Source organism: Cygnus atratus, unplaced genomic scaffold (genome assembly GCF_013377495.2).
Source record: "Cygnus atratus isolate AKBS03 ecotype Queensland, Australia unplaced genomic scaffold, CAtr_DNAZoo_HiC_assembly HiC_scaffold_138, whole genome shotgun sequence".
Classification (NCBI taxonomy): domain Eukaryota; kingdom Metazoa; phylum Chordata; class Aves; order Anseriformes; family Anatidae; genus Cygnus; species Cygnus atratus.
The window spans coordinates 13763-37850 of NW_026109731.1; the positions used below are offsets into that span (position 1 = coordinate 13763).

Here is a 24088-nt window from a genome sequence, read left to right on the forward strand (position 1 = left end):
CAGCTTCCTGCTCCCCAGGGACGGGGGGCGGGGAGGGACCTGGGGGGGGGCCGGGTGGCCCCAAACTTCTCCGTCTGGTCGGCCGGCCGGCACCAAACGGCTCCAGGTGTCTCCAAACGTCTCCAGGTGTCTCCAAACTTCTCCAGACTTCTCCAGACTTCTCCATCCCAACTCCAAAAATCGCCATCCCGTCCCCAAACATCTCCGTCCCACCTCCAAACACCTCCAAACACCTCCAAACATCTCCAAACATCTCCATCCACTCGTCCATCCCATCCCCAAACATCTCCAGACGCCTCCAAACATCTCCAAACTTCTCCATCCATCCATCCATCCATCCATCCCGTCTCCAAACATCTCCAAACACCTCCAAAATCTCCAAACTTCTCCATCCCAACTCCAAAAATCTCCATCCCATCCCCAAACATCTCCGTCCCACCTCCAAACACCTCCAAACACCTCCAAACATCTCCAAACATCTCCAGCCGGCCGTCCATCCCATCACCAAACACCTTGAGACACCTCCAAACACCTCCAAACATCTCCAAACATCTCCAAACATCTCCATCCACTCGTCCATCCCATCCCCAAACATCTCCAGACGCCTCCAAACATCTCCAAACTTCTCCATCCATCCATCCATTCATCCGTCCCACCTCCAAACACCTCCAAACACCTCCAAACATCTCCAAACATCTCCAGCCGGCCGTCCATCCCATCACCAAACACCTTGAGACACCTCCAAACACCTCCAAACATCTCCAAACATCTCCATCCACTCGTCCATCCCATCCCCAAACATCTCCAGGTATCTCCAAACATCTCCAGACACCTCCAAGCACCTCTATCCATCTCCAAACATCTCCAAACGTCTCCATCCCAATTCCAAACATCTCCATCCCATCACCAAACACCTCCAAACATCTCCAAACATCTCCAAAAATCTCCATCCCATCACCAAACACTTCCATCTATCCTTCATCCATCCGTCCATCCATCCTCAAACATCTCCAGAACATCTCCATCCATCCATCCATCCATCCATCCACCCATCCATCCATCCACCCACCTCCAAACATCTCCAGAACGTCTCCAGAACATCCCAGGTCCCTCAGACATCTCCGGAACATCTCCAGAACATCACCCGTCCACCATCCACCCATCGCCCATTGCCCACAGGTCCACTGACGACCACCGGTGGGCGAGGAGAAGACACGGGCTAGGCCCTCACCGAAGACCCCTCTGGAGGAACCACCACCGCCTCCACCTCCGTCCTCCTCCAGGTGGTCCTCGACCATCTGCTGGGGCTCTACGGACCTCCCCGGCGACCCACGGCTCCTCCCAGTCCCTCCCAGTCCCTCCCAGTCCCTCCCAGTCCACCCCCAGTCCCCCCCAGTCCCTCCCAGTCGCCCCCAGACCACACCTCGGTGCCACCCCAGCCCCTTTATTGCTGCCGCAGAGGCCCAAGCACGGCGACGCCCCCCCCCCCCCAGATGTCCCCAGGGTGGCCCCAGATGTCCTCGTGGTGGTCCCATGGTGTCTTCAGGTGTCCCCACGGTGGCTTCGTCTGTCCCCAGATGTCCCCACGGTGGCTCCTGGTGGCCTCATGGTGCCTCCTGGTGGCCCCAGATGTCCCCATGGCATCTCCAGGTGTCCCCATGGTGTCTCCTGGTGTCCCCATGGCATCTCCAGGTGTCTCCAGATGTCCCCACGGTGTCTCCTGGTGGCCCCATGGTGGCTCCAGGTGTCCCCACGGTGTCTCCAGGGGTCCCCAAGGCATCTCCTGGTGTCCCCAGGAGCCACACTTGAGGTTCTACCATGGTTTGGTGGCCACCAAGCCATGACACCATGATCCTTCCTTAGGTTCTAAGACGGACACCATGATGGTGGACCATCCTGTTGAGGTCCCAGCACCCATCCCGACCTCCCAAGTCCATCATCCACCTAGAGATGGCTCGAAGGGTCAACATTTGAGGCTCTACCATGGTTTGGTGGCCACCACACCACAACACCACGAGCGTTCCTTGGGTTTTTAGATGAACGCCATCATGGTGGACCACCCCGTTGAGGTCCTGGGACCCATCCTGACCTCCCGAGTCCATAATCCACCTCAAGGTGGTTCAAATAGTCAACATTCAAGGTTCTACCATGGTTTGGTGGCCACCATACTACGACACCAAGAGCATTCCTTGGGTTCTAAGATGGAACCCATGGCGGTTGACCACCCTGTTGAGGTTTTGGCACCCATCCCGACCTCCCAAGTCCATATTCGACCTCCACGTGTCTCCAGGGTCAACATTTGAGGTTCTACCACGGTTTGGTGGCCACCATACCACAACACCAAGAGCGTTCCTTGGGTTCTTAGATGAATGCCATGATGGTGGACCACCCATCTGAGGTGCTGGGATCCGTCCTGACCTCCCAAGTCCATCACCAACCTCTAGAGACAACATTTGAGGTTCTGCCACGGTTTGGTGGCCACCATACCACAACTCCATGATGTTCCTTGGGTCCTAAGATGGAAGCCATGACAGTGGACCACCCCGTTGAGGTGCTGGGACCCACCCTGACCTCCCAAGTCCATATTCGACCTCCACGTGTCTCCAGGCTCAACATTTGAGGTTCTACCACGGTTTGGTGGCCACCATACCACAACACCAAGAGCGTTCCTTGGGTTCTTAGATGAATGCCATGATGGTGGACCACCCATCTGAGGTGCTGGGATCCATCCTGACCTCCCAAGTCCATCACCAACCTCTAGAGACAACATTTGAGGTTCTACCACGGTTTGGTGGCCACCATACCACAACACCAAGAGCGTTCCTTGGGTTCTTAGATGAATGCCATGATGGTGGACCACCCATCTGAGGTGCTAGGATCCATCCTGACCTCCCAAGTCCATCACCAACCTCTAGAGACAACATTTGAGGTTCTGCCACGGTTTGGTGGCCACCATACCACAACTCCATGATGTTCCTTGGGTCCTAAGATGGAAGCCATGACAGTGGACCACCCCGTTGAGGTGCTGGGACCCACCCTGACCTCCCAAGTCCATATTCGACCTCCACGTGTCTCCAGGCTCAACATCTGAGGTTCTACCACGGTTTGGTGGCCACCATGCCACGACACCATGACGTTCCTTGGGTTCTTAGACGAACGCTGCGACGTCGGACCACCCGGTGGCCCCCGGTGGCCCACCTCCTAGGGCCCGCAAGCCGGGTCCTCCTCCTCGGGGTGCCCCTTGAGGTGCCGGGTGAACTGGGGCTTGTAGCGGAAGCGCTTGCCGCAGCGGCCGCAGCCGTAGGGCTTCTCGCCGGTGTGGATGCGCCGGTGCTTGACCAGGTTGGAGGAGACGCAGAAGCTCTTGCCGCAGGCGCCGCAGCGGAAGGGGCGCTCGCCGGTGTGGGTGCGCTGGTGCTCGATGAGGGTGGAGCTCTGGCCGAAGGCCTTGCCGCACTCGCCGCAGCGGTAGGGCCGCTCGCCGGTGTGGGTGCGCTGGTGGGAGGCCAGGTGGGTCTTCTTCTTGAAGCGCTTGGGGCACTGCGGGCAGGAGAAGGGCTTCTCGCCCGTGTGGGTCCTCTCGTGCTTGACCAGGTTGGAGCTGAGGCTGAAGGTCTTGCCGCAGCGGCCGCAGCCGTAGGGCTTCTCGCCGGTGTGGGTGCGGAGGTGCTTGACCAGGTTGGAGGTCCTCCCGAAGGTCCTCCCGCACTCCGGGCAGGAGAAGGGGGTCTCGCCGGTGTGGGTGCGCCGGTGCTCGGTCAAGGTGGAGCTGCGGCTGAAGGTCCGGGCGCAGGTGGGACAGGCGTAGGGCTTCTCGCCGGTGTGGGTGCGGAGGTGCTCGGCCAAGGTGGAGCTCCTGCCGAAGCTCTTGGGGCACTGGGGGCAGGAGAAGGGCCTCTCGCCCGTGTGGGTGCGCTGGTGCTCCAGGAGGTTGGAGCTCTGGCCGAAGGTCCTCCCGCACTCGGTGCAGCGGTAGGGTTTGGAGGGGCGGTCGGCGGTCTCCAGGAGGCCCAGGAGGTTGATGAAGCCGCGGGGGTGGTCGCCGGGGGGCGTTGGTGGTGCTGGGGGAAACGGGGAGGAGAAGGGTCGGGGGCGGGTTGGGGCTGAGGAACCGGCGGGTTCTCCGTGGAGAAGGTCTGGTGGGTCAGCGTGTGGACACGTGGAGATGTTCCTCCGTGGAGAACATCTGGTGGGTCGTCGTGTGACCATGTAGAGGTGTTCTCCATGGAGAACATCTCATGGTAGGTCAGCGTATGGACACGTGGAGATGTTCCTCCATGGAGAACGTCTGCTGGGTCATCAAACAACCATGTGGAGATGTTCTCCATGGAGGAACATCTCATAGTAGGTCAACATATGGCCATGTAGAGATGTTCCTCCATGGAGAACATCTGGTGGGTCATCAAACAACCATGTAGAGGTGTTCTCCATGGAGGAACATCTCATGGTAGGCCAGCGTATGGCCATGTAGAGATGTTCCTCCATGGAGAACACGTCTTGGTGGGTCATTGTAAGACCACGTAGAGACGTTCTCCGTGGAGAATGTCTCATGGTGGGTCAACGTATGGCCATGTAGAGATGTTCCTCCATGGAGAACATCTTGGTGGGTCATCAAACAACCATGCAGAGGTGTTCTCCATGGAGAACGTCTCGTGGTAGGTCAACGTAAGACCATGTAGAGGTGCTTCTCCATGAAGAACATCTCATAGTAGGTCAACATATGGCCATGTAGAGATGTTCTCCATGGAGGAACGCCTCTACATGGTCACACGATGACGCACCAGACATTCTCCATGGAGGAACATCCCTACATGGCCACACGTTGACCTACCATGAGATGTTCCTCCATGGTGGAACATCTCGACGTGGTTGTTTGATGACCCACCAGATGTTCCTCCACGGAGAACATCTCCTGGTGGGTCACCCATGACCACATCGAGATGTTCCTCCATGGAGAACATCTCCTGGTGGGTCACCCATGACCACATCGAGATGTTCCTCCATGGAGAACATCTCCTGGTGGGTCACCCATGACCACATCGAGACGTTCCTCCACGGAGAACATCTCCTGGTGGGTCACCCATGACCACATCGAGACGTTCCTCCATGGAGAACATCTCCTGGTGGGTCACCTATGACCACATCGAGATGTTCCTCCATGGAGAACATCTCCTGGTGGGTCATCCATGACCACATCGAGACGTTCCTCCACGGAGAACATCTCCTGGTGGGTCACCTATGACCACATCGAGATGTTCCTCCATGGAGAACATCTCCTGGTGGGTCATCCAAGACCACATCGAGATGTTCCTCCATGGAGAACACGTCTTGGTGGGTCATTGTAAGACCACGTAGAGACGTTCTCCGTGGAGAATGTCTCATGGTGGGTCAACGTATGGCCATGTAGAGGTGTTCTCCATGGAGAACGTCTCGTGGTAGGTCAACGTAAGACCATGTAGAGGTGCTTCTCCATGAAGAACATCTCATAGTAGGTCAACATATGGCCATGTAGAGATGTTCTCCATGGAGGAACGCCTCTACATGGTCACACGATGACGCACCAGACGTTCTCCATGGAGGAACATCCCTACATGGCCACACGTTGACCTACCATGAGATGTTCCTCCATGGTGGAACATCTCGACGTGGTTGTTTGATGACCCACCAGATGTTCCTCCATGGAGAACATCTCCTGGTGGGTCACCCATGACCACATCGAGACGTTCCTCCACGGAGAACATCTCCTGGTGGGTCATCCATGACCACATCGAGATGTTCCTTCATGGAGGAACATCTCCTGGTGGGTCATCCATGACCACATTGAGACGTTCCTCCATGGAGAACATCTCCTGGTGGGTCATCCAAGACCACATCGAGATGTTCCTCCATGGAGGAACATCTCCTGGTGGGTCACCCATGACCACATCGAGACGTTCCTCCACGGAGAACATCTCCTGGTGGGTCACCCATGACCACATCGAGACGTTCCTCCATGGAGAACATCTCCTGGTGGGTCACCCATGACCACATCGAGATGTTCCTCCACGGAGAACATCTCCTGGTGGCTCACCGTACGACCACGAAGGGCCACTCCCAGCAGAAGACCACCTCCCCGGCCCCCTTTTTTTTTTTTTTCCCCAATTTCCCGCCTTTTTGCCCCAAAAAAAAACCCGTCCCCGAGGAGCTCCCCGCGCCCCACGTCCTCACCTGCGCGGGGCTCGCTGGGGACGGCCCCGTCCCGCCGGGGACCCCGCGGCTCCTCCCCGCCCTCCATGGCGGCGCCTGCCGAAACGGGGCAAAAAAGGGCAAAAATGAGAAAAAATAAAAAAAAAAAAAGCGCATTTTTTTTTTTCCCCCAAATCGGTCCGTTTTTCCCCCAAAATCCCCTTCATCTGGGGCGCATTACGGTCGCCAAACCTCCTGCTTTCGCCCCAAAAAAGCCTCCTTTGGTTTTGCCTTTTTTCACCCCAAAATGTAACCCCACGAATTCATTAATTTTGTACAACTTTACCTGAGAGCAATCGCCCCATTTTCGCCCTTTTTCACCCCAACAGACAATCCCAAAAATTAATTAATTTTGCACCCTTACACCTGAGAGGAACTGGCCCAATTGCCTCCCCTTTCACCCCAAAACACAATCCCCAAAAATATTTAATTTTGCACTCCTACATCTGGGAGCAATTGGCCCAATTTCTTCCCTTTTCACCCCAAAATGTAATCCCCACAATTAATTAATTTTGCACCCTTACACCTGAAAGCTATTGGCCCAATTTCTTCCCTTTTCACCCCAAAATGCAATCCCCTCAATTAATTAATTCCGCACCCCCATTCCTGAGAGCAATCGTCCCATTTTTGCCCTTTTTCACCCCAAAAAACAATCCCAAAAATTAGTCAGTTTTGCACCCCTATACCTGAAAGCAATTGGTTCAATTTCTTCCCTTTTCACCCCAAAACACAATCCCAAAAGTTAATTAATTTTACACTCCTACACCTGAGAGCAATTGGCCCAATTTCCTCCCTTTTCACCCCAAAATGTAATCCCCCCAATTAATTAATTCCGCACCCCCATTCCTGAGAGCCATCACCCCATTTTCGCCCTTTTTCACCCCAAAAAACAATCCCAAAAATTAGTCAATTTTGCACCCCTATACCTGAGAGCAATTGGCTCAATTTCTTCCCTTTTCACCCCAAAACATAACCCCCAAATTAGTTAATTTCGCACCCCCACATTTAGGAGCAATTGACCTGTTTTCACCCTATTTCACCCCAAAACCTGATCGTCCAGATTTGTTAATTTTGCACTCCCCCCACCCTGGGACTAATTATCCCATTTCTCCCATTTTTCACCCCAAACCACAATCCTCACAATTAATTAATTTTGACCCCCCAACACCCGCAATGTTACCCCGTTTCCCTTGTTTTTTACCCCAAAATAGCCCCCCCTTATTTTTAAACCCTATTCCCGCATGTCCTGAAGCAATCAGCCCATTTTCACCCTTTTTTCCCCCAAAATGCAATCCACACGATGAATCAATCCCGCACCTTAATTCCTGAAGGCAATCGGCCCGATTTCCCCCCTTTTCACCCCAAAATTCCACCCCCCAAACTAGTTAATTTTGCACCCCCACCTCATGCAGCAATCATCCCGATTTCCCTTCTTTTCACCCCAAAACAGAACCCCGACAATGAGTTAATTTTGCTCCCCCCCCCACCCTGAAGCGATCGGCCCAATTTCCTCCTTTTTCAACCCAAAAGTCCCTCCCACCAGCAGTTAACCCCTCTCCTGCTGGCCCAGCAGCAATCGTCCCATTTTCCCCCATTTTCACCCCAAAACACAATCCCCACAATTAGTTAATTTTACAGACCCCCCCCACCCCATAACAAGGGGCCCAAATTCCTCCTTTTTCACCCCAAAAAGCAATCCGTTAACTAATCCCCATCCCGCATGCCCGGCAGATTTTTCCCATTTTCCCCCTTATTCACACAAAAATACAATCCCCCAAACTACCTAATTTTGCACCCCCACACCGTTGTAGCAATCACCCCGATTTCTCCTCTTTTCACCCCAAAACACAATCCTGACAATTAGTAAATTTTGCACCCCTCTACCTCAGGGCGACCGGCCCAATTTCCTGCTTTTTCACCCCAAAACGCCCTCCCACAAACAGTTAATTCCTCTCCCTGCCTGCTCAGCAGCAATCAGCCCATTTTCCTCCTTTTTCACCCTAAAACGCGATCCCCACATTTAGTTAATTCCGCACCTCCCCACCTGAAAACCAGCGGCCCGATTTCCCCTTTTTTCACCCCAAAATGCCTTCCCATAAGCATTCGACCCCCTCCCGCCGCCCTTCCCCCAGCCATCGGCCCATTTTCCCCGTTTCTCACCCCAAAACGCAATCCTCGCGCCGCTTAACTCCCCCGGCCGCTCACCGCCAGCGATCGGCCCGTTTTTGCCCTTTTTCACCCCAAATCCAACGGGGACAGATTCACGAGAGCCGCAGGAGCTCCCTGGCACCGGTGAGCCCCAATCCGGGCGTTTTTTCACCCAAAACGGGGTCGTTTTTTCCCGGCCCGGACAATGGTGGCGGGCGAGCGGCGCTTCCTGCCGCAAAGGCTCCCGGGGACACGGGAAGGCCACCAGGCTCCCAGTCCCTCCCAGTGCCTCCCAGTAACACCCAGTGTCCCCCCACACCTCCTCCCAGTGCTCCCAGTATCCCTCCAATACCTCCCAGTGCCCCACAGATCCCTCCCAGTACCCCCTGGGGTTCCCCCAAAACTCCCTCCCAGTGCTCCCAGTCCCTCCCAGTGCCTCCCAGTAACACCCAGTGTCCCCCCACACCTCCTCCCAGTGCTCCCAGTATCCCTCCAATACCTCCCAGTGCCCCCCAGATCCCTCCCAGTACCCCCAGTGTTCCCCCCAAAACTCCCTCCCGGTGCTCCCAGTCCCTCCCAGTGCCTCCCAGTAACACCCAATGTCCCCCCACACCTCCTCCCAGTGCTCCCAGTATCCCTCCAATACCTCCCAGTGCCCCCCAGATCCCTCCCAGTACCCCCAGTGTTCCCCCCAAAACTCCCTCCTGGTGCTCCCAGTCCCTCCCAGTGCCTCCCAGTAACACCCAATGTCCCCCCACACCTCCTCCCAGTGCTCCCAGTATCCCTCCAATACCTCCCAGTGCCCCCCAGATCCCTCCCAGTACCCCCAGTGTTCCCCCCAAAACTCCCTCCCGGTGCTCCCAGTCCCTCCCAGTGCCTCCCAGTAACACCCAATGTCCCCCCACACCTCCTCCCAGTGCTCCCAGTATCCCTCCAATACCTCCCAGTGCCCCACAGATCCCTCCCAGTACCCCCTGGGGTTCCCCCACATCTCCTCCCAGTGCTCCCAGTACCCCTCAAATCCCTCCCAGTTGCTCCCAGTACCCCCAAAATCCTTCCCAGTGCTCCCAGTAAACCCCCAAGCCACCCCCCGGTGCACCTCCATCACCTCCCAGTGCTCCCAGTACCCCCGAAATCCCTCCCAGTGCTCCTAGTACCTTCCCGTGTCCCTCCCAAACCACCTCCCAGTGCTCCCAGTACCCCTCAAATCCCTCCCAGTGCTCCCACTATCCCTCCAATACCTCCCAGTACCCCCCCAAATCGCTCCCAGTATCCCCCAGTGTTCCCCAAACCCCCTCCCAGTGCTCCCAGTTTCCCCCCCAGTTGCTCCCAGTAACCCCCCAAGCTACCCCCAGTGCTCCCAGCCCCCCCCCGAACCTCCCTCCCAGTGCTCCCAGTGCCCCTCCAACACCTCCCAGTGCTCCCAGCACCCCCAAAATCCCTCCCAGTGCTCCCAGTATGGCCCAGAGCAGCAGCGTTCACCAGGATTTATTGGGGTGGTGGGGACGGGGGACAGGGGGATACGGGGACAGGGGGACGGGGGTCTTGGGGACATGGGGACACTGGGATATGGGGTCTTGGGGACATGGGGATGGGACGGGGACACGGGGTTCTCCAAGACGAAGCCATGGCTTTGGGCCACCTTGATGGACCTTGGAGGTCCCGAGATGTTTCTCCAAGAGGAAACCACGGCTTTGGGCCACCTTGAAGGTCTTGAGATGGTTCTCCAAGAGGAAACCATGGCTTTGGGCCACCATGATGGACCTGGAAGTTCTTGAGATGGTTCTCCAAGACAAAACCATGACTCTGGGCCACCATAACATAGACGAAGCCATGACTTTGGGCCACCTTGATGGACCTGGAAGTTCTTGAGATGGTTCTACGAGACGAAACCATGGCTTTGGGCCACTTTGATAGACCTGGAAGTTCTCGAGATGGTTCTCCAAGATGAAGCCATGGTTTATGGCCACCTTGATGGACCTTGAGATCATTCTCCAAGACGAAACCATGACTTTGGGCCACCTTGAAGATAGCGAGATGGTTCTCCAAGACGAAACCATGTTTTTGGGCTACCATGATGGACCTCGAAGGCGTTGGTTCTCCAAGACGAAGTCATGGCTTTGGGCCACCGTGATGGACCTTGAGATCATTCTCCAAGATGAAACCATGTCTTTGGGCTACCTTGATGGACATTGAAGGTCTTGAGATGGTTCTACAAGACCAAACCATGTCTTTAGGCCACCTTGATGGACCTGGAAGGTGTTGAGCTGGTTCTCCAAGAGGAAACCATGGCTTTGGGCCACCATAACATAGACAAAACCATGTCTTTAGGCTACCATGATGGACCTTGAAGTTCTTGAGATGGTTCTACAAGAGGAAACCATGGCTTTGGGCCACCTTGAAGATCATGAGATGGTTCTTCAAGACGAAACCATGACTTTGGGCCACCATAATGTAGACAAAACCATGACTTTGGGCCACCTTGATGGACCTCGAAGTTCTTGAGACGGTTCCCCAGGACGAAACCACGGATTTAGGCCACCATAATGGACCCGGAACTTCTTGAGATGTTTCCCCAAGCCGAAACCACAGCCTCGGCCACGCCGAGGGCCCCGTCCCGCGCCGGTTCGGGCGCCGTCCTCACGCCAGGTGGGTGCGCTGGTGCTTGCTGAAGGCCGAGCTCCACCCGAAGGTCTTCCCGCACTGGCCGCAGCGGTAGGGCCGCTCGCCGGTGTGGGTGTGCCGGTGCTCCAGGAGGTTGGCGCTCTGCCGGAAGCTCTTGCCGCAGTCCCCGCAGTGGTAGGGCCGCTCGCTGGTGTGGGTGCGCCGGTGCTTGGCCAGGTGGGAGTTTTGGCAGAAGCTCTTGCCGCAGAGCCCGCAGGTGTAGGGCCGCTCGCCGGTGTGGGTGCGCTGGTGCTGGATGAGGTTGGAGCTCTGCCGGAAGCTCTTGCCGCACTCGGTGCAGCGGTAGGGCCGCTCGCTGGTGTGGGTCAGCCGGTGCTTGGCCAGGTAGGACCCGAGGGCGAAGCCCTTGCCGCAGAGCGGGCAGAAGTGGCGCCGGGCGGCGCCGTGGGTCCGCCGGTGCTCGGCCAGGTTGGAGCTCTGGCTGAAGATCTTGCCGCACTCGGGGCACTTGTAGGGCTTCTCGCCGGTGTGGGTCACCTGGTGCCGGAGGAGCTTGGAGCTCTGCCCGAAGGCTTTGCCGCACTCGGGGCACTTGTAGGGTTTGGCGGGCGGGCGGCAGGCGCGGAGGTGCCGGGCCAGCCGGCAGCTCCAGAAGAAGGAGGCGCCGCAGTGGGGACAACCCAAGGGTTGCTCGGGCTGGTGGTGCCGCAAGCCGGCCGGTTGGGCGTAGGACTTGCCGCAGGCCTCGCAGCGGTAGGGTTTGGCCGCCGCGCCGTGCCGCCGGCGCCGGTGCCGGGCCAGTTGGGCGCTGCCCTCGAAGCGCTCGGGGCAGAGGGGGCAGGAGAAGGAGCCGGCGTGGGTCTGCCGGTGGAGGAGCAGGGTGGCGGCGTGGCGGAAGGCTTGGCCGCACTCTTCGCAGCGGTGCGGCCTCTCGGCGGCGTCGCTGGGAGGTTTGGCGTCACCCCAGGGTTTGGTGTCACCCCAGGGTCTGGTGTCACCTTGAGTTTTGGTGTCACCATGAGTTTTAGCGTCACCAGGAGGCTTGGCACCACCATGAAGGGCGCCGTCACCGTGGCAGCCACCGTCGCCATGATGACCACCGTCACCATGACCTTCGCCACCACCATGAGGTTCATCATCGCCATGAGGTTCACCATGACGTTCACCATGACCATGAGGTTCGCCACGAGGTTCGCCATCACCATGCGGTTCACCGTGACCATGAGGTTCACCACGAGGTTCACCACCACCACGAGGTTCTCCATCGCCATGACACTGACCATGAGGTTCACCATCACCACGAGGTTCCCCATGACCATGAGGTCCACCATGACGCTCACCATGACCATGAGGTTCACCATCACCGTGAGGTTCACCACCACCACGAGGTTCACCACGAGGTTCACCATGACCATGAGGTTCACCACGAGGTTCACCACCACCATGAGGTTCACCACGAGGTTCCCCACCACCACACCGCTCCCCACCGCCCCGAGGCTCCCCACCACCCCAACCCCCACCCCCACCCCCACCACCACCCCCGCCGTGATCCTTCTCCCGGTGCGCCGCCAACGCCGAGGCCCGGCAGAACTGCCGCCCGCAATCCCGGCACCGCTGCCCGCCGCGGGCCCGCCGGTGCTTGGCCAAGTCGGAGCTGACGGCGAAGCGGCGCCCGCACTCGCCGCACCCGTACGGCCGCTCGCCGGTGTGGGTCCGCCGGTGGGTGGCCAAGGTGGACTTGCGCCCGAAGGCCCTCCCGCACTCGGGGCAGCCGTAGGGCCGCTCGCCGGTGTGGGTGCGCCGGTGGTGGACCAAGGTGGAGCTCTGGCTGAAACGGGCGCCGCACTGCCCGCACCGGTAGGGTTTCTCGCCGGTGTGGGTGCGTTGGTGCTCCAGGAGGGTGGAGCCGCGGCTGAAGGCTTTGCCGCACTCGCCGCAGGCGTGGGGCTTGGCGCCGGCGTGGCCTTTGCGGTGCTCCAGGAGGGAGGAGCTCCAGCCGAAGGCCTTGCCGCACTCGCCGCAGCGGTAGGGCCGCTCGCCCGTGTGCACCCGCCGGTGCTTCAGGAGGTTGGAGCTCTGGGCGAAGGCCTTGCCGCACTCGCCGCAGCGGTAGGGGCGGCGGGGGAGGTCTTCGCCGCTGCCTTCGGCCTCCTCCTCGTCCTCGTCCTCCTGCTCCCCATCCTCTTCGGCAAGGGGAGGGGGCGGCCTCGGCTGTGGGGCGCCGAGCGGCGGCGGGGCCGGCGGCGACGGGGAGCTGTGGGGTGGAGGAGGAGGGGGTTGGGGGGGGGGGAGGGCACCCGTTGCGGGGGGGGGAGGGAGGTTGTGGGATGGGGGGAGGACAACTTGGGGACATCATCTCGGGGACATCGGTCGTGGGGACGTCGGTCTTGGGGCGAGGGAGGTTCTGGGGTGGGGGGAGGTGACGTTGGGGGACGTCAAGTTGGGGACGTCATCATGGGGACGTTGGTCTTGGGGTCCTCAGTTTTGGGGTAAGGGAGGCCATGGGACATTAGGAGGTCAACTTGGGGACATCGTTTTGGGGACATCATCAAAGGGACGCTGGTCTTGGGGTAAGGGAGGTCATGGGATTGGGGGGGACATCGACTTGGGGACGTCAAGTTGGGGGCATCATCAAGAGGACGTTGGTCTTGGGGACATTGGTCTTGGGGTAAGGGAGGTCATAGGACTTGGGGGAGGTGACGCCGGGGGACGTCATCTTGGGGACATCGGTCTTGGGGACGTTGGTCTTGGGGTAAGGGAGGCCATGGGACATGGGGACGTCGACTTGGGGACATCATCTCGGGGACATCGGTCGTGGGGACGTCGGTCTTGGGGCGAGGGAGGTTCTGGGGTGGGGGGAGGTGACGTCGGGGGACGTCAGCTTGGGGACGTCATCAAGGGGACGTTGGTTTCGGGGTAAGGAAGGTCACGGGGTGGGGGGACCTCAATTTGGGGGCGTCATCTCGGGGACATCGGTCGTGGGGACGTCGGTCTTGGGGCAAGGGAGGCCATGGGACGCGGTGACGTCACCCTGGGGACAACAAGGCCGTGTCCCCCCGTCCCCATGTCCCCCCCCCCCCCCCCATGCCCCCCCCACCTCTTTTAGTGCCCCCCCCCCCCAAAACGTCCCCGTCCCCTCCCCCACCTGGTGGCCACGCCATCGCCGCCGTCATCGTCGCCGTCCTCGGGGACCGGAGGGGACCCAACCTGGAGGGGGGAGGGGGGAGGGGGGGAGAGGGGAGACATGACGTCACGGGGGGTGGGGGGAGGGGATGACGTCACCATTAGGGCCCCCCCTCCCCTCCCCCCTTCTCAGCGCCCCCCGGCTCACCTCCATTGTCCTCGTCCGCCGCCCCTCCCCCACCCCCACCACCGTGGAGGTCAAAGGTCACGAGGGGTCGGGGCCTCGGGGGGGGGGGAGGGGGGGAGGGGAGAGGTCAGAGGTTGCCCCGCCGCGTGACGTCACCGCCCGCCACCTTTCGGGGCGCACCCCTCCCCCTCCCCCCCCCTCGGCGGCCGTCCTCCTCCCCCTCCCCCTCCTCCCGCCCCGCCCCCACCCCTCCTCTTCCGCTTCCTGTCCCCTCCCCCACACTTCCTCTTCCTCCTCCTCCTCCCGGCGCCGGGTGAGTGCGGGGAGGGGGGCGCCGGGCGGGGGAGGGGGGCGCGGGGGCGGTGCACGACTAATTGCAAGGCCTTGCGCTAATTAAAAGGCCTTGCGCTAATTGCACAGCATTGCACGAAGGATTGCAAAGCCTTGCACTAATTGCAAAGGCTTGCACTAATTGCAAAGGGTTGCATTCATTGCAAGGCCTTGCACTAATTGCAAAGCCCTGCGCTAATTGCACAGCATTGCACTAGTTGCAAAGCATTGCACGAAGGATTGCAAAGCGCTCTGCTAATTGCAAAGCCTTGCACTAATTGCAAGGCCTTGCACTAATTGCAACGCAGTGTGCTAATTGCAAGGTGTTGCACTAATTGCAAAGCATTGCACGAAGGATTGCAAAGCGCTCTGCTAATTGCAAAGCCTTGCATGGTTTTCAAAGCCTTGCACTACTTGCAACGGGTTGCATTAATTGCAAGGCCTTGCGCTAATTGCAAAGCCTTGCACGGTTTGCAAAGGGCTGTGCTAATTGCAAAGGGCTGCATTAATTGAAGGGCTCACACTAACTGCAAAGCAGTGTGCTAATTGCAAAGCTTTGCACTAATTGCAAGGCCTTGCACTAATTGCAAAGCATTGCATGAATGAATGCAAAGCGCTCTGCTAATTGCAAAGCCTTGCACGGTTTGCAAAGGCTCTGCAAAATTAATTGCAAAATTAATTTGCAAAATCAATTTGCAAAATTAATTGCAAGGCCTTGCACTAATTGCAACGCAGTGTGCTAATTGCAAAACATTGCACTAATTGCACAGCATTGCACGAATAATTGCAAGGCGTTCTGCTAATTCAAAGCCTTGCACTAACTGCAAAGGGTTGCATTAATTGCAAGGCCTTGCACTAATTGCAAAGCATTGCACGAATGATTGCAAAGCGCTCTGCTAATTGCAAAGCCTTGCACTAATTGAAAAGCCTTGCACGGTTTGCAAAGCCTTGCACTAACTGCAAAGGGTTGCATTAATTGCAAGGCCTTGCACTAATTGCAAAGCAGTGTGCTAATTGCAAAACATTGCACTAATTGCAAGCCCTTGCACTGATTGCAATTAATTGCACTGCCTGGAAGCAATGCTGCTCGTTGCACTACTTGCAATTCGTTGCATTAATTGCAATTCGTTGCATTAATTGCAATTCCTTGCATTAATTACAATTCATTGCATTAATTACAATGCATTGCATTAATTACAATTCATTGCAGTAGTTACAATTCATTGCGCTAATTGCAATTCGTTGCACTAATTGGGAGTCGTCACATTAAGAGCAGCTCATTGCATTAATTACAGTCCTTTGCACTAATTGTGATTACTGCTACAACCCATTGTAACCACGCTTAGCCTTGCAACCTGTTGCAACTATCCTACAACTCGTTGCAACCACGCTTAGCCTTGCAACCTCTTGCAATTACTCCTACAACCTATCACATCATCATTTAGCCTTGCAACCTGTTGCAACTACTCCTACAACCCATTGTAACCTCATTTAGCCTTGCAACCTCTTGCAATTGCTCTTACAACCCACTGTAACCACACTTACCATTGCAACCCATTGCAACTACTCCCACCACCCATTGTAACCTCTTGCATCTACTCCTACAACCCATCGCAACCACATTTACCCTTGTAACCCGTTGCAACTACTCCTACAACCCATTGTAACCTCTTGCATCTACTCCTACAACCCATCGCAACCACATTTACCCTTGTAACCCATTGCAACTACTCCCACCACCCATTGTAACCTCTTGCAACTACTCCTACAACCCATCGCATCCTCATTTACCCTTGCAACCTCTTGCAATTAATCCTACAACCCATTGCAACCACATTTCCCCTTGCAACCTCTTGCAATTGCTCTTACAACCCATCGCAACCACATTTACCCTTGCAACCTCTTGCAACTACTCCTACAACCCATTGTAACCTCTTGCAACTACTCCTACAACCCATCGCAACCACATTGACCCTTGCAACCCGTTGCAACTACTCCTCCAACCCATTGCAACCTCTTGCAACTTCTCCTCCAACCCGGTGCAACCCCACCCAGCGCCGCGCCCTCCTCCGCCGCGACCCCAACCATTCGCCGGCCTCCGTGAGGAGCTGATTGATTAACTGATGAACTAATTAACCCCCCCCTCCCAATTCCCCCAGGATGCCGAAGGGCCCGCGGGCGCGGCCGGCCGAGCGCTACCGCCTCAAGTACAGCCGGCTGCGGCGGGCGGCGCGGGCGCTGGTCTTCGAGAACGGGGCGCTGTGCGACGAGGTGGCGCGGCTGGAGGCCAAGTGCCTGCGGGCGCGCGACGAGCGCCGCTTCCTCCTCACCCGCCTCCTCCAACTCCGGGCCTTGGCCGGGCCCGAGGAGGCCGGCGGCGAGGCCGGGCGCCGGGCGAGGAGGGGAGGCCGGGGAGACGGGGGGAGGGCGGCGAGGGATGGGGCGAAGGGGGCGGAGGGGAGGCCGGGGGGAGGCAGGAACGGGTTGAGGCCGGCGGGGTCAAGGGATGAGTTGAGGCCGACGGGGTCAAGGGAGGACGCGAGGCCGGCGGCCTCCAGGGACGGGTTGAGGCCGGCGGGCTCGCGCGACGCTCCGCTCGACGACCCGAGGGACCCCACGAGGCCCAACGGTCCCCGGGGAGCCTCCAAGGCGGCGGCGGTGGCGGCGGCACCGGCGGCCATCTTGAGGCCATCCGAAGAGGCCGCCAACCTCGCAGGGCCGCCGGCGGCCATCCTGAGCACATCGCCGCGCCGGCGCGGCGGGCCGCCGGCGTTGCCGTTGACTCTCGGCCCGTTGACGGTGCACAGCTTGGGCGTCGTCGGGGCGGGGGCGGCGGCCATCTTGCCGCCGGGCTACCGGAGCACGCGGCTCTTCGCCAGCCTCCGGAGGCCGGCTCGGCGCTGCCTCTACACCTGCCGGATCGTCGCCGGACCCCGCTGCGAGATCGTGGCCGAGGACGAGCCCGCAAGGGTGCTGGGGGGCCCCACGCCGGACGTTTGCCACGCTCGCCTCCTCCAGGCCTTGGAGGAGGCCGGGGGGAGGCCCCGGGGGCCTCCGCACGTCCCCGGGGCCGGCGATGACTTCTTCGGCCTCACCCACCCCGTCGTCCGGCGGCACCTCCAGGGGGAGGCCGGGGCCTTCATCCACCCCGAGGAGGAGGAGGATGACGAGGAGGACGATGATGACGAGGACGAGGACGAGGACGACGAAGAGGAGGAGGAGGAGGACGGGGCCGCCCAAGCTTTCCCCTACGGCGACATCTTCCTCGGCAGCCCCACGGGATCCGACGACTGACCCCGGTGGTCCCCCCCCCCCCCCACCCTAAATAAATGACCCCGCCCTCCGCTGCCGCCGTGTTTTTTGGGGCCCAAATATTGGGGTTCCTTTTGGGGTGGGGGGACCCCGGCTTCCCCACGGGCGGCGGTCGACCGTTGGGCGAAATTAATACACGTGGGGGGCGGAATAACGCTCGAGAAAAGGCTTTTATTGTCACCAACAATATGGAGGGGGGGGAGGTGACCCCAAATTCCAGGGCCACACCCCCCCCGGTTTCCTATTGGATGTTGTGGTAGATGTTGACGACGTCGGGGTAGTCCCCGAGGGCCTGGAGGAGGCGCTCGGCCTCCTCCCGCGTCCCCTCCGGCAGCGCCACGCGGTCCCGGGGCAGGTACTCGATGGTGGCCGAGAGCGGGCGCAGCCCCGAGGCCTCCAGGCGCTCCCGCACGGCCCGCAGGGACGAGGTCTCGCAGATGAACTGCGGGGGGGGACGGCCAATGGGGGTTGGGGGTGGTCGGGGGACGGCCAATGGTCATTGGGGATGGTCAGGGGACGGCCAACGGTTGTTGGGGATGGTCAAGGGTGGTTGGGGATGGTCAAGGGTTGGCCAACTGTCGTTGGGGATGGTCAAAGGTTGGCCAAGGATGGTTGTAGAAGGTCAAGGATTGGCCAATGGCCGTTGGGGATGGTCAAGGGACGGCCAATGGTCATTGGGGATGGTCAAGGGTGGTTGGGGATGGTCAAGGGTTAGCCAATGGTCATTGGAGATGGTCAAGGGTTGGCCAATGGTCACTGGGGATGGTCAAGGGTTCGCCAGTTGTCATTGGGGATGGTCAAGGGTGGTTGGGGATGGTCAAGGGTTGGCCAACTGTCATTGGGGATGGTCAAAGGTTGGCCAAGGATGGTTGTAGAAGGTCAAGGATTGGCCAATGGCCGTTGGGGATGGTCAAGGGACGGCCAATGGTCATTGGGGATGGTCAAGGGTTCACCAGTTATCATTGGGGATGGTCAAGGGTGGTTGGGGATGGTCAAGGGTTGGCCAACTGTCGTTGGGGATGGTCAAAGGTTGGCCAAGGATGGTTGTAGAAGGTCAAGGATTGGCCAATGGCCGTTGGGGATGGTCAAGGGACGGCCAATGGTCATTGGGGATGGTCAAGGGTGGTTGGGGATGGTCAAGGGTTAGCCAAGGATGGTTGTAGAAGGTCAAGGATTGGCCAATGGCTGTTGGGGATGGTCAAGGGTTGGCCAACGGGGGTTGTAGAAGGTCAAGGGTTGGCCAATGGTCACTGGGGGTGGCCAAGGGTTGCCCAATCGTAATCAGGGATGGAGAACCGAGGGCGCCACCTCCTGCCCCACCCAAACCATCCGATCCCGCCCCCCCTCGCTCCCCCCTCCCCCACCTTCAGCGCCGCCTCCTCTTCCTCCTCCTCCTCCTCCTCCTCCTCCTGGCAAACGTCCTGAGCTCCGGCCTCCACCGCAGCCTCCAGGGCGGCCTCCAGCGAGACGGGGCTCCCCCGCAGGTCCCGGGGGCCACGCGCACCACCCCCTTCTGCTCGAAGCCGTGCCGGGCGCCGTCGGCCATGGCGGCCCTGGTGGTAAAAAAAAAAAAAAAACGGAAAAAGAAAAAACAAAAAAAACAGGAAAAAAAAATAAAAAATAAAAAATCGAGGCTCAGCCTCGAAACCCGACGAGCGTGGGGGCCTCCACGTCCCGGCCTCCGCGCCCCGAGGGAACGAACCCGTTGCGGGCGAGGAGGAGGCGGATCTCCTGCTGGCTCCGCCGCGGGTTGTCGGTGAGGACCTCCAGGAGCAGCGCCCACCCGCCGGCGCCTCGGGCTTCGTAGACGACCCGCGTCGCCGCCGCCGCTCTCTCCTTGGACGGGGAGGGGCGGGGAGAGGGAAGGACGATGGGGTTGGGGGGGTCTGCCCTACAAGTTGTGGGGCGACGGGGCCCCAAAATCCCCCGCCGGGACCTACCGCGCCGTGGATGGCGGCCTCGATGGAGGCCTTGGGCATGTTCTTGGCCCGGCACTGCTCCACCACGTTGGCCAACTGGGCGTTGAGCGCCGGGTCCGGGCCCCCCTCTGCGGGGAGAAAAGGGGCGAGGGGGGGGGATTTGGGGCATGGGGGGGGGTGTCCTGGGAGGTGGGGAGACCCCCCCCCCCCCACCCCCCCGAGATCCCAAAAGACCTTACGGGGGGGGATCTGTGGGGCGGAGGGAAGTCCTGGGGAGGGATCTATGGGGTGGGGAGGTCCTGGGGGATCTATGGGGTGGGGAGGTCTTTAGGATCCGCGGGAGATCATGGAGGGGGTGGGGTGGGGAGGTCCTGGGGGGATCTATGGGGTGGGGAGGTCTTTGGGATCGTCGGGAAATCATGGAGGGTGTGGGGTGGGGAGGGCCTGGGGGGGATCTGTGGGGTGGGGAGGTCCTGGGGGGATCTATGGGGTGGGGAGGTCTTTAGGATCCTCAGGAGATCATGGAGGGTGTGGGGTGGGGAGGTCCTGGGGGGGATGTATGGGGTGGGGAGGTCTTTGGGATCGTCGGGAAATCATGGAGGGGGTGGGGTGGGGAGGTCCTGGGGGGGATCTGTGGGGTGGGGAGGTCCTGGGGGGGATCTATGGGGTGGGGAGGTCTTTGGGATCGTCGGGAAATCATGGAGGGTGTGGGGTGGGGAGGTCCTGGGGGGGATCTGTGGGGTGGAGAGGTCCTGGGGGGGATCTATGGGGTGGGGAGGTCTTTGGGATCCCAGGGATCATCGGGAGATCCTGAGGGATTTGGGGTGGAGAGGTCCTGGGGGGGATCTGTGGGGTGGGGACGTCCTGGGGGGGATCTATGGGGTGGGGAGGTCTTTGGGATCCCAGGGATCATCGGGAGATCCTGAGGGATTTGGGGTGGGGAGGTCCTGGGGGGGATCTGTGGGGTGGGGACGTCCTGGGGGGGATCTATGGGGTGGGGAGGTCTTTGGGATCCCAGGGATCATCGGGAGATCCTGAGGGATTTGGGGTGGGGAGGTCCTGGGGGGTATCTGTGGGGTGGGGAGGTCCTGGGGGGGATCTAGGGGGTGGGGAGGTCTTTGGGATCCCAGGGATCATCGGGAGATCCTGGAGGATCTGTGGGGTGGGGAGATCTCCGGGATCCTGGGGGATCCGGGGGGGGGATTTGGGGGGGTGCAGACAGAGGACCCCGGAGGGGATCCGGGGGAAGGGGATCTGGGGGAAAAGGGGATCTGGGAGAAGGGGATCCGGGGGAAAGGGGATCCGGGGGAAGGGGATCTGGGGGAAAAGGGAGATTGGGGGGAAGGGGATCCAGGGGAAAAGGGGATCTGGGAGAAGAGGATCCAGGGGAAGGGATCCAGGGGATCTGGGGATTCGGGGGAAGGGGACTGGGGGAAAGGGGATCGGGGGGAAAGAGGATCTGGGGGGAAGGGGATCAGGGGAAAAGGGATCGGAGGGAAGGGATCCAGGGGATGGGGATCTGGGGGATGCGGGGACCTGGGGATCAGGGGGGCAGGGATCCAGGAGGAAAGGGGATCCGGAGGAAGGGGATCAGAGGGAAGAGGATCGAGGGGAAAAGGGGATCTGAGGAAAGGGGATCAGGGGGAAAGGGATCTGGGGATCTGGGAGAAGGGGATCAGGGGATCCAGGGGGAAGGGATCCAGGGGATGGGGATCTGGGGGGAAGGGGATCCAGGGGAAACGGAGATCCAGGGGATCTGGGGATCCAGGGAGAAGGGGATCTGGGGATCGGGGGGACCAGGATCCGGGGATCTGGGGGGAGGGGACCGAGGGGAAAAGGGGATCCGGGGGAAAAGGGGATCCGGGGGGTGGGGATCCGGGGGAAAAGGGGATCCAGGGGGTGGGGATCCAAGGGAAAAAGGGGATCCAGGGAAAAGGGGATCCAGGGGAAAAGGGGATCCAGGGGGTGGGGATCCAGGGGAAAAGGGGATCCGGGGAAAAGGGGATCCAGGGGAAAAGGGGATCCGGGGGAAAAGGGGATCCGGGGGAAAAGGGGACCGAGGGGAAAAGGGCATCCGGGGAAAAGGGGATCCAGGGGGTGGGGATCCGGGGAAAAGGGGATCCAGGGGAAAAGGGGATCCAGGGGAAAAGGGGATCCGGGGAAAAGGGGATCCAGGGGAAAAGGGGATCCGGGGAAAAAGGGATCCAGGGGGTGGGGATCCAGGGAAAAGGGGATCCGGGGAAAAGGGGATCCAGGGGAAAAGGGGATCCGGGGAAAAAGGGATCCAGGGGGTGGGGATCCAGGGGAAAAGGGGATCTGGGGGAAAAGAGGATCCGGGGGGTGGGGATCTGGGGAAAAGGGGATCCAGGGGGTGGAGATCTGGGGAAAAAGGGGGTCCAGGGGGTGGGGATCCGGGGTAAAGGGGGATCCGGGGGAAAAGGGGATCCAGGGGAAAAGGGGATCCGGGGGAAAGGGGATCCGGGGGAAAAGGGGATCCGGGGGAAAGGGGATCCGGGGGAAAGGGGATCCGGGGGAAAGGGGATCCAGGGGAAAAGGGGATCCGGGGGGTGGGGATCCAGGGGAAAAGGGGATCCAGGGGAAAAGGGGATCCGGGGAAAAGGGGATCCAGGGGAAAAGGGGATCTGGGGGAAAAGAGGATCCGGGGGGTGGGGATCTGGGGAAAAGGGTATCCAGGGAAAAGGGGATCCGGGGGGTGGGGATCCAGGGGAAAAGGGGATCCAGGGAAAAGGGGATCCGGGGAAAAGGGGGATCCAGGGAAAAGGGGATCCGGGGGGTGGGGATCCAGGGGAAAAGGGGATCTGGGGGAAAAGGGGATCCGGGGGAAAGGGGATCCGGGGGAAAGGGGATCCGGGGGAAAAGGGGATCCAGGGGAAAGGGGATCCAGGGGAAAAGGGGATCCGGGGGAAAGGGGATCCGGGGGAAAGGGGATCCGGGGGAAAAGGGGATCCAGGGGAAAAGGGGATCCAGGGGAAAAGGGGATCCGGGGGGTGGGGATCCAGGGGAAAAGGGGATCTGGGGGAAAAGAGGATCCGGGGGGTGGGGATCTGGGGAAAAGGGATCCGGGGGAAAGGGGATCCAGGGGAAAAGGGGATCCAGGGGAAAAGGGGATCCAGGGGGTGGGGATCCGGGGAAAAGGGGATCCAGGGGAAAAGGGGATCCAGGGGGTGGGGATCCGGGGAAAAGGGGATCCAGGGGAAAAGGGGATCCGGGGAAAAGGGGATCCAGGGGAAAAGGGGATCTGGGGGAAAAGAGGATCCGGGGGGTGGGGATCTGGGGAAAAGGGGATCCAGGGGAAAAGGGGATCCGGGGGAAAAGGGGATCCAGGGGAAAAGGGGATCCGGGGGAAAAGGGGATCCAGGGAAAAGGGGATCCAGGGGAAAAGGGGATCCGGGGAAAAGGGGATCCGGGGAAAAGGGGATCCAGGGAAAAGGGGATCCGGGGGAAAAGGGGATCCGGGGGGTGGGGATCCAGGGGAAAAGGGGATCCGGGGGAAAGGGGATCCGGGGGAAAAGGGGATCTGGGGGAAAAGAGGATCCGGGGGGTGGGGATCCAGGGGAAAAGGGGATCTGGGGGAAAAGAGGATCCGGGGGGTGGGGATCTGGGGAAAAGGGATCCGGGGGAAAGGGGATCCAGGGGAAAAGGGGATCCAGGGGAAAAGGGGATCCAGGGGGTGGGGATCCGGGGAAAAGGGGATCCAGGGGAAAAGGGGATCCGGGGGAAAGGGGATCCGGGGGAAAAGGGGATCCGGGGGAAAGGGGATCCGGGGGAAAGGGGATCCGGGGGAAAAGGGGATCCGGGGGAAAGGGGATCCGGGGGAAAAGGGGATCCGGGGGAAAAGGGGATCCGGGGATCCACCCACCGCGGGCGGCCGTGCGCAGGAGGAGGCCGAGGCGCTGGAAGAGGCGGCTGCGGGCGGCGTCGCGCGGGCCCTTGACGTTGCGCACCTTGGACCAGCGGTTGTGGCCCGCCCCGCGCCGCGGCCCCGCGACCGCCGGGCGCAGCGCCCACAGCCACCGGGACGCCCGGGGACACCGCGACAGGGCCACCGGGGACGCCATGGGGCTGGGGGGGGGGGGGGGGGGGACAACACGGACGGGGGACGCACGGCATGAGGTGGGGGCTCCGGGGGGGCTGGGGTCGCTTGCAGCCCGTGGGGATCCCATAACTTGGGGCCACCACCCCATAAAAGCCATAGGTC

The 24088-nt window shown here is 60.0% G+C and overlaps 3 protein-coding genes across 3 annotated transcripts; 1 reads left to right on the forward strand and 2 right to left on the reverse strand.

Annotated features, from left to right (window-relative positions):
- Nucleotides 1-1435: 1435 nt before the first annotated feature.
- Nucleotides 1436-14171, reverse strand: LOC118261572 (zinc finger protein 497-like). Its single transcript, XM_050716654.1, has 7 exons — nt 14144-14171; nt 12687-13181; nt 11018-11591; nt 10138-10252; nt 8386-8602; nt 6208-6282; nt 1436-4061 (listed from the first exon to the last, which is right to left on the reverse strand). Exons 1-7 carry the CDS (start codon nt 14169-14171, stop codon nt 3202-3204), a joined length of 2364 nt encoding a protein of 787 aa, XP_050572611.1. The 3' UTR covers nt 1436-3201.
- A 2627-nt stretch (nt 14172-16798) lies between these two features.
- On the forward strand, nt 16799-17932 carry TBRG1 (transforming growth factor beta regulator 1). The gene has a single exon (XM_035572460.1). The coding sequence runs from the start codon at nt 16799-16801 to the stop codon at nt 17930-17932; it is 1134 nt and encodes a 377-aa protein (XP_035428353.1).
- A 169-nt stretch (nt 17933-18101) lies between these two features.
- Nucleotides 18102-23948, reverse strand: LOC118261573 (translational activator of cytochrome c oxidase 1). The gene is given in 6 exon segments (XM_035572463.1): nt 18102-18392; nt 19315-19442; nt 19445-19503; nt 19653-19786; nt 19891-19997; nt 23750-23948. Coding segments are annotated over 6 exon segments (828 nt in total). The 3' UTR covers nt 18102-18191.
- Nucleotides 23949-24088: the final 140 nt, after the last annotated feature.

Excerpts from the sequence above, each read along its gene's own strand:
- TBRG1 (XM_035572460.1), top strand. The coding sequence starts at position 16,799 with ATGCCGAAGGGCCCGCGGGCGCGGCCGGCCGAGCGCTACCGCCTCAAG.
- LOC118261572 (XM_050716654.1), bottom strand. The coding sequence starts at position 14,171 with ATGACGGCGGCGATGGCGTGGCCACCAG. Across the intron at positions 11,592-12,686 it reads CACCGGCGAGCGGCCGTACG|AGTGCCCCGAGTGCGGCAAA; the intron begins GGTGCGGCGAGT and ends CCAAACCCTACA. Across the intron at positions 4,062-6,207 it reads CCCCAGCGAGCCCCGCGCAG|CACCACCAACGCCCCCCGGC; the intron begins GTGAGGACGTGG and ends CGTTTCCCCCAG.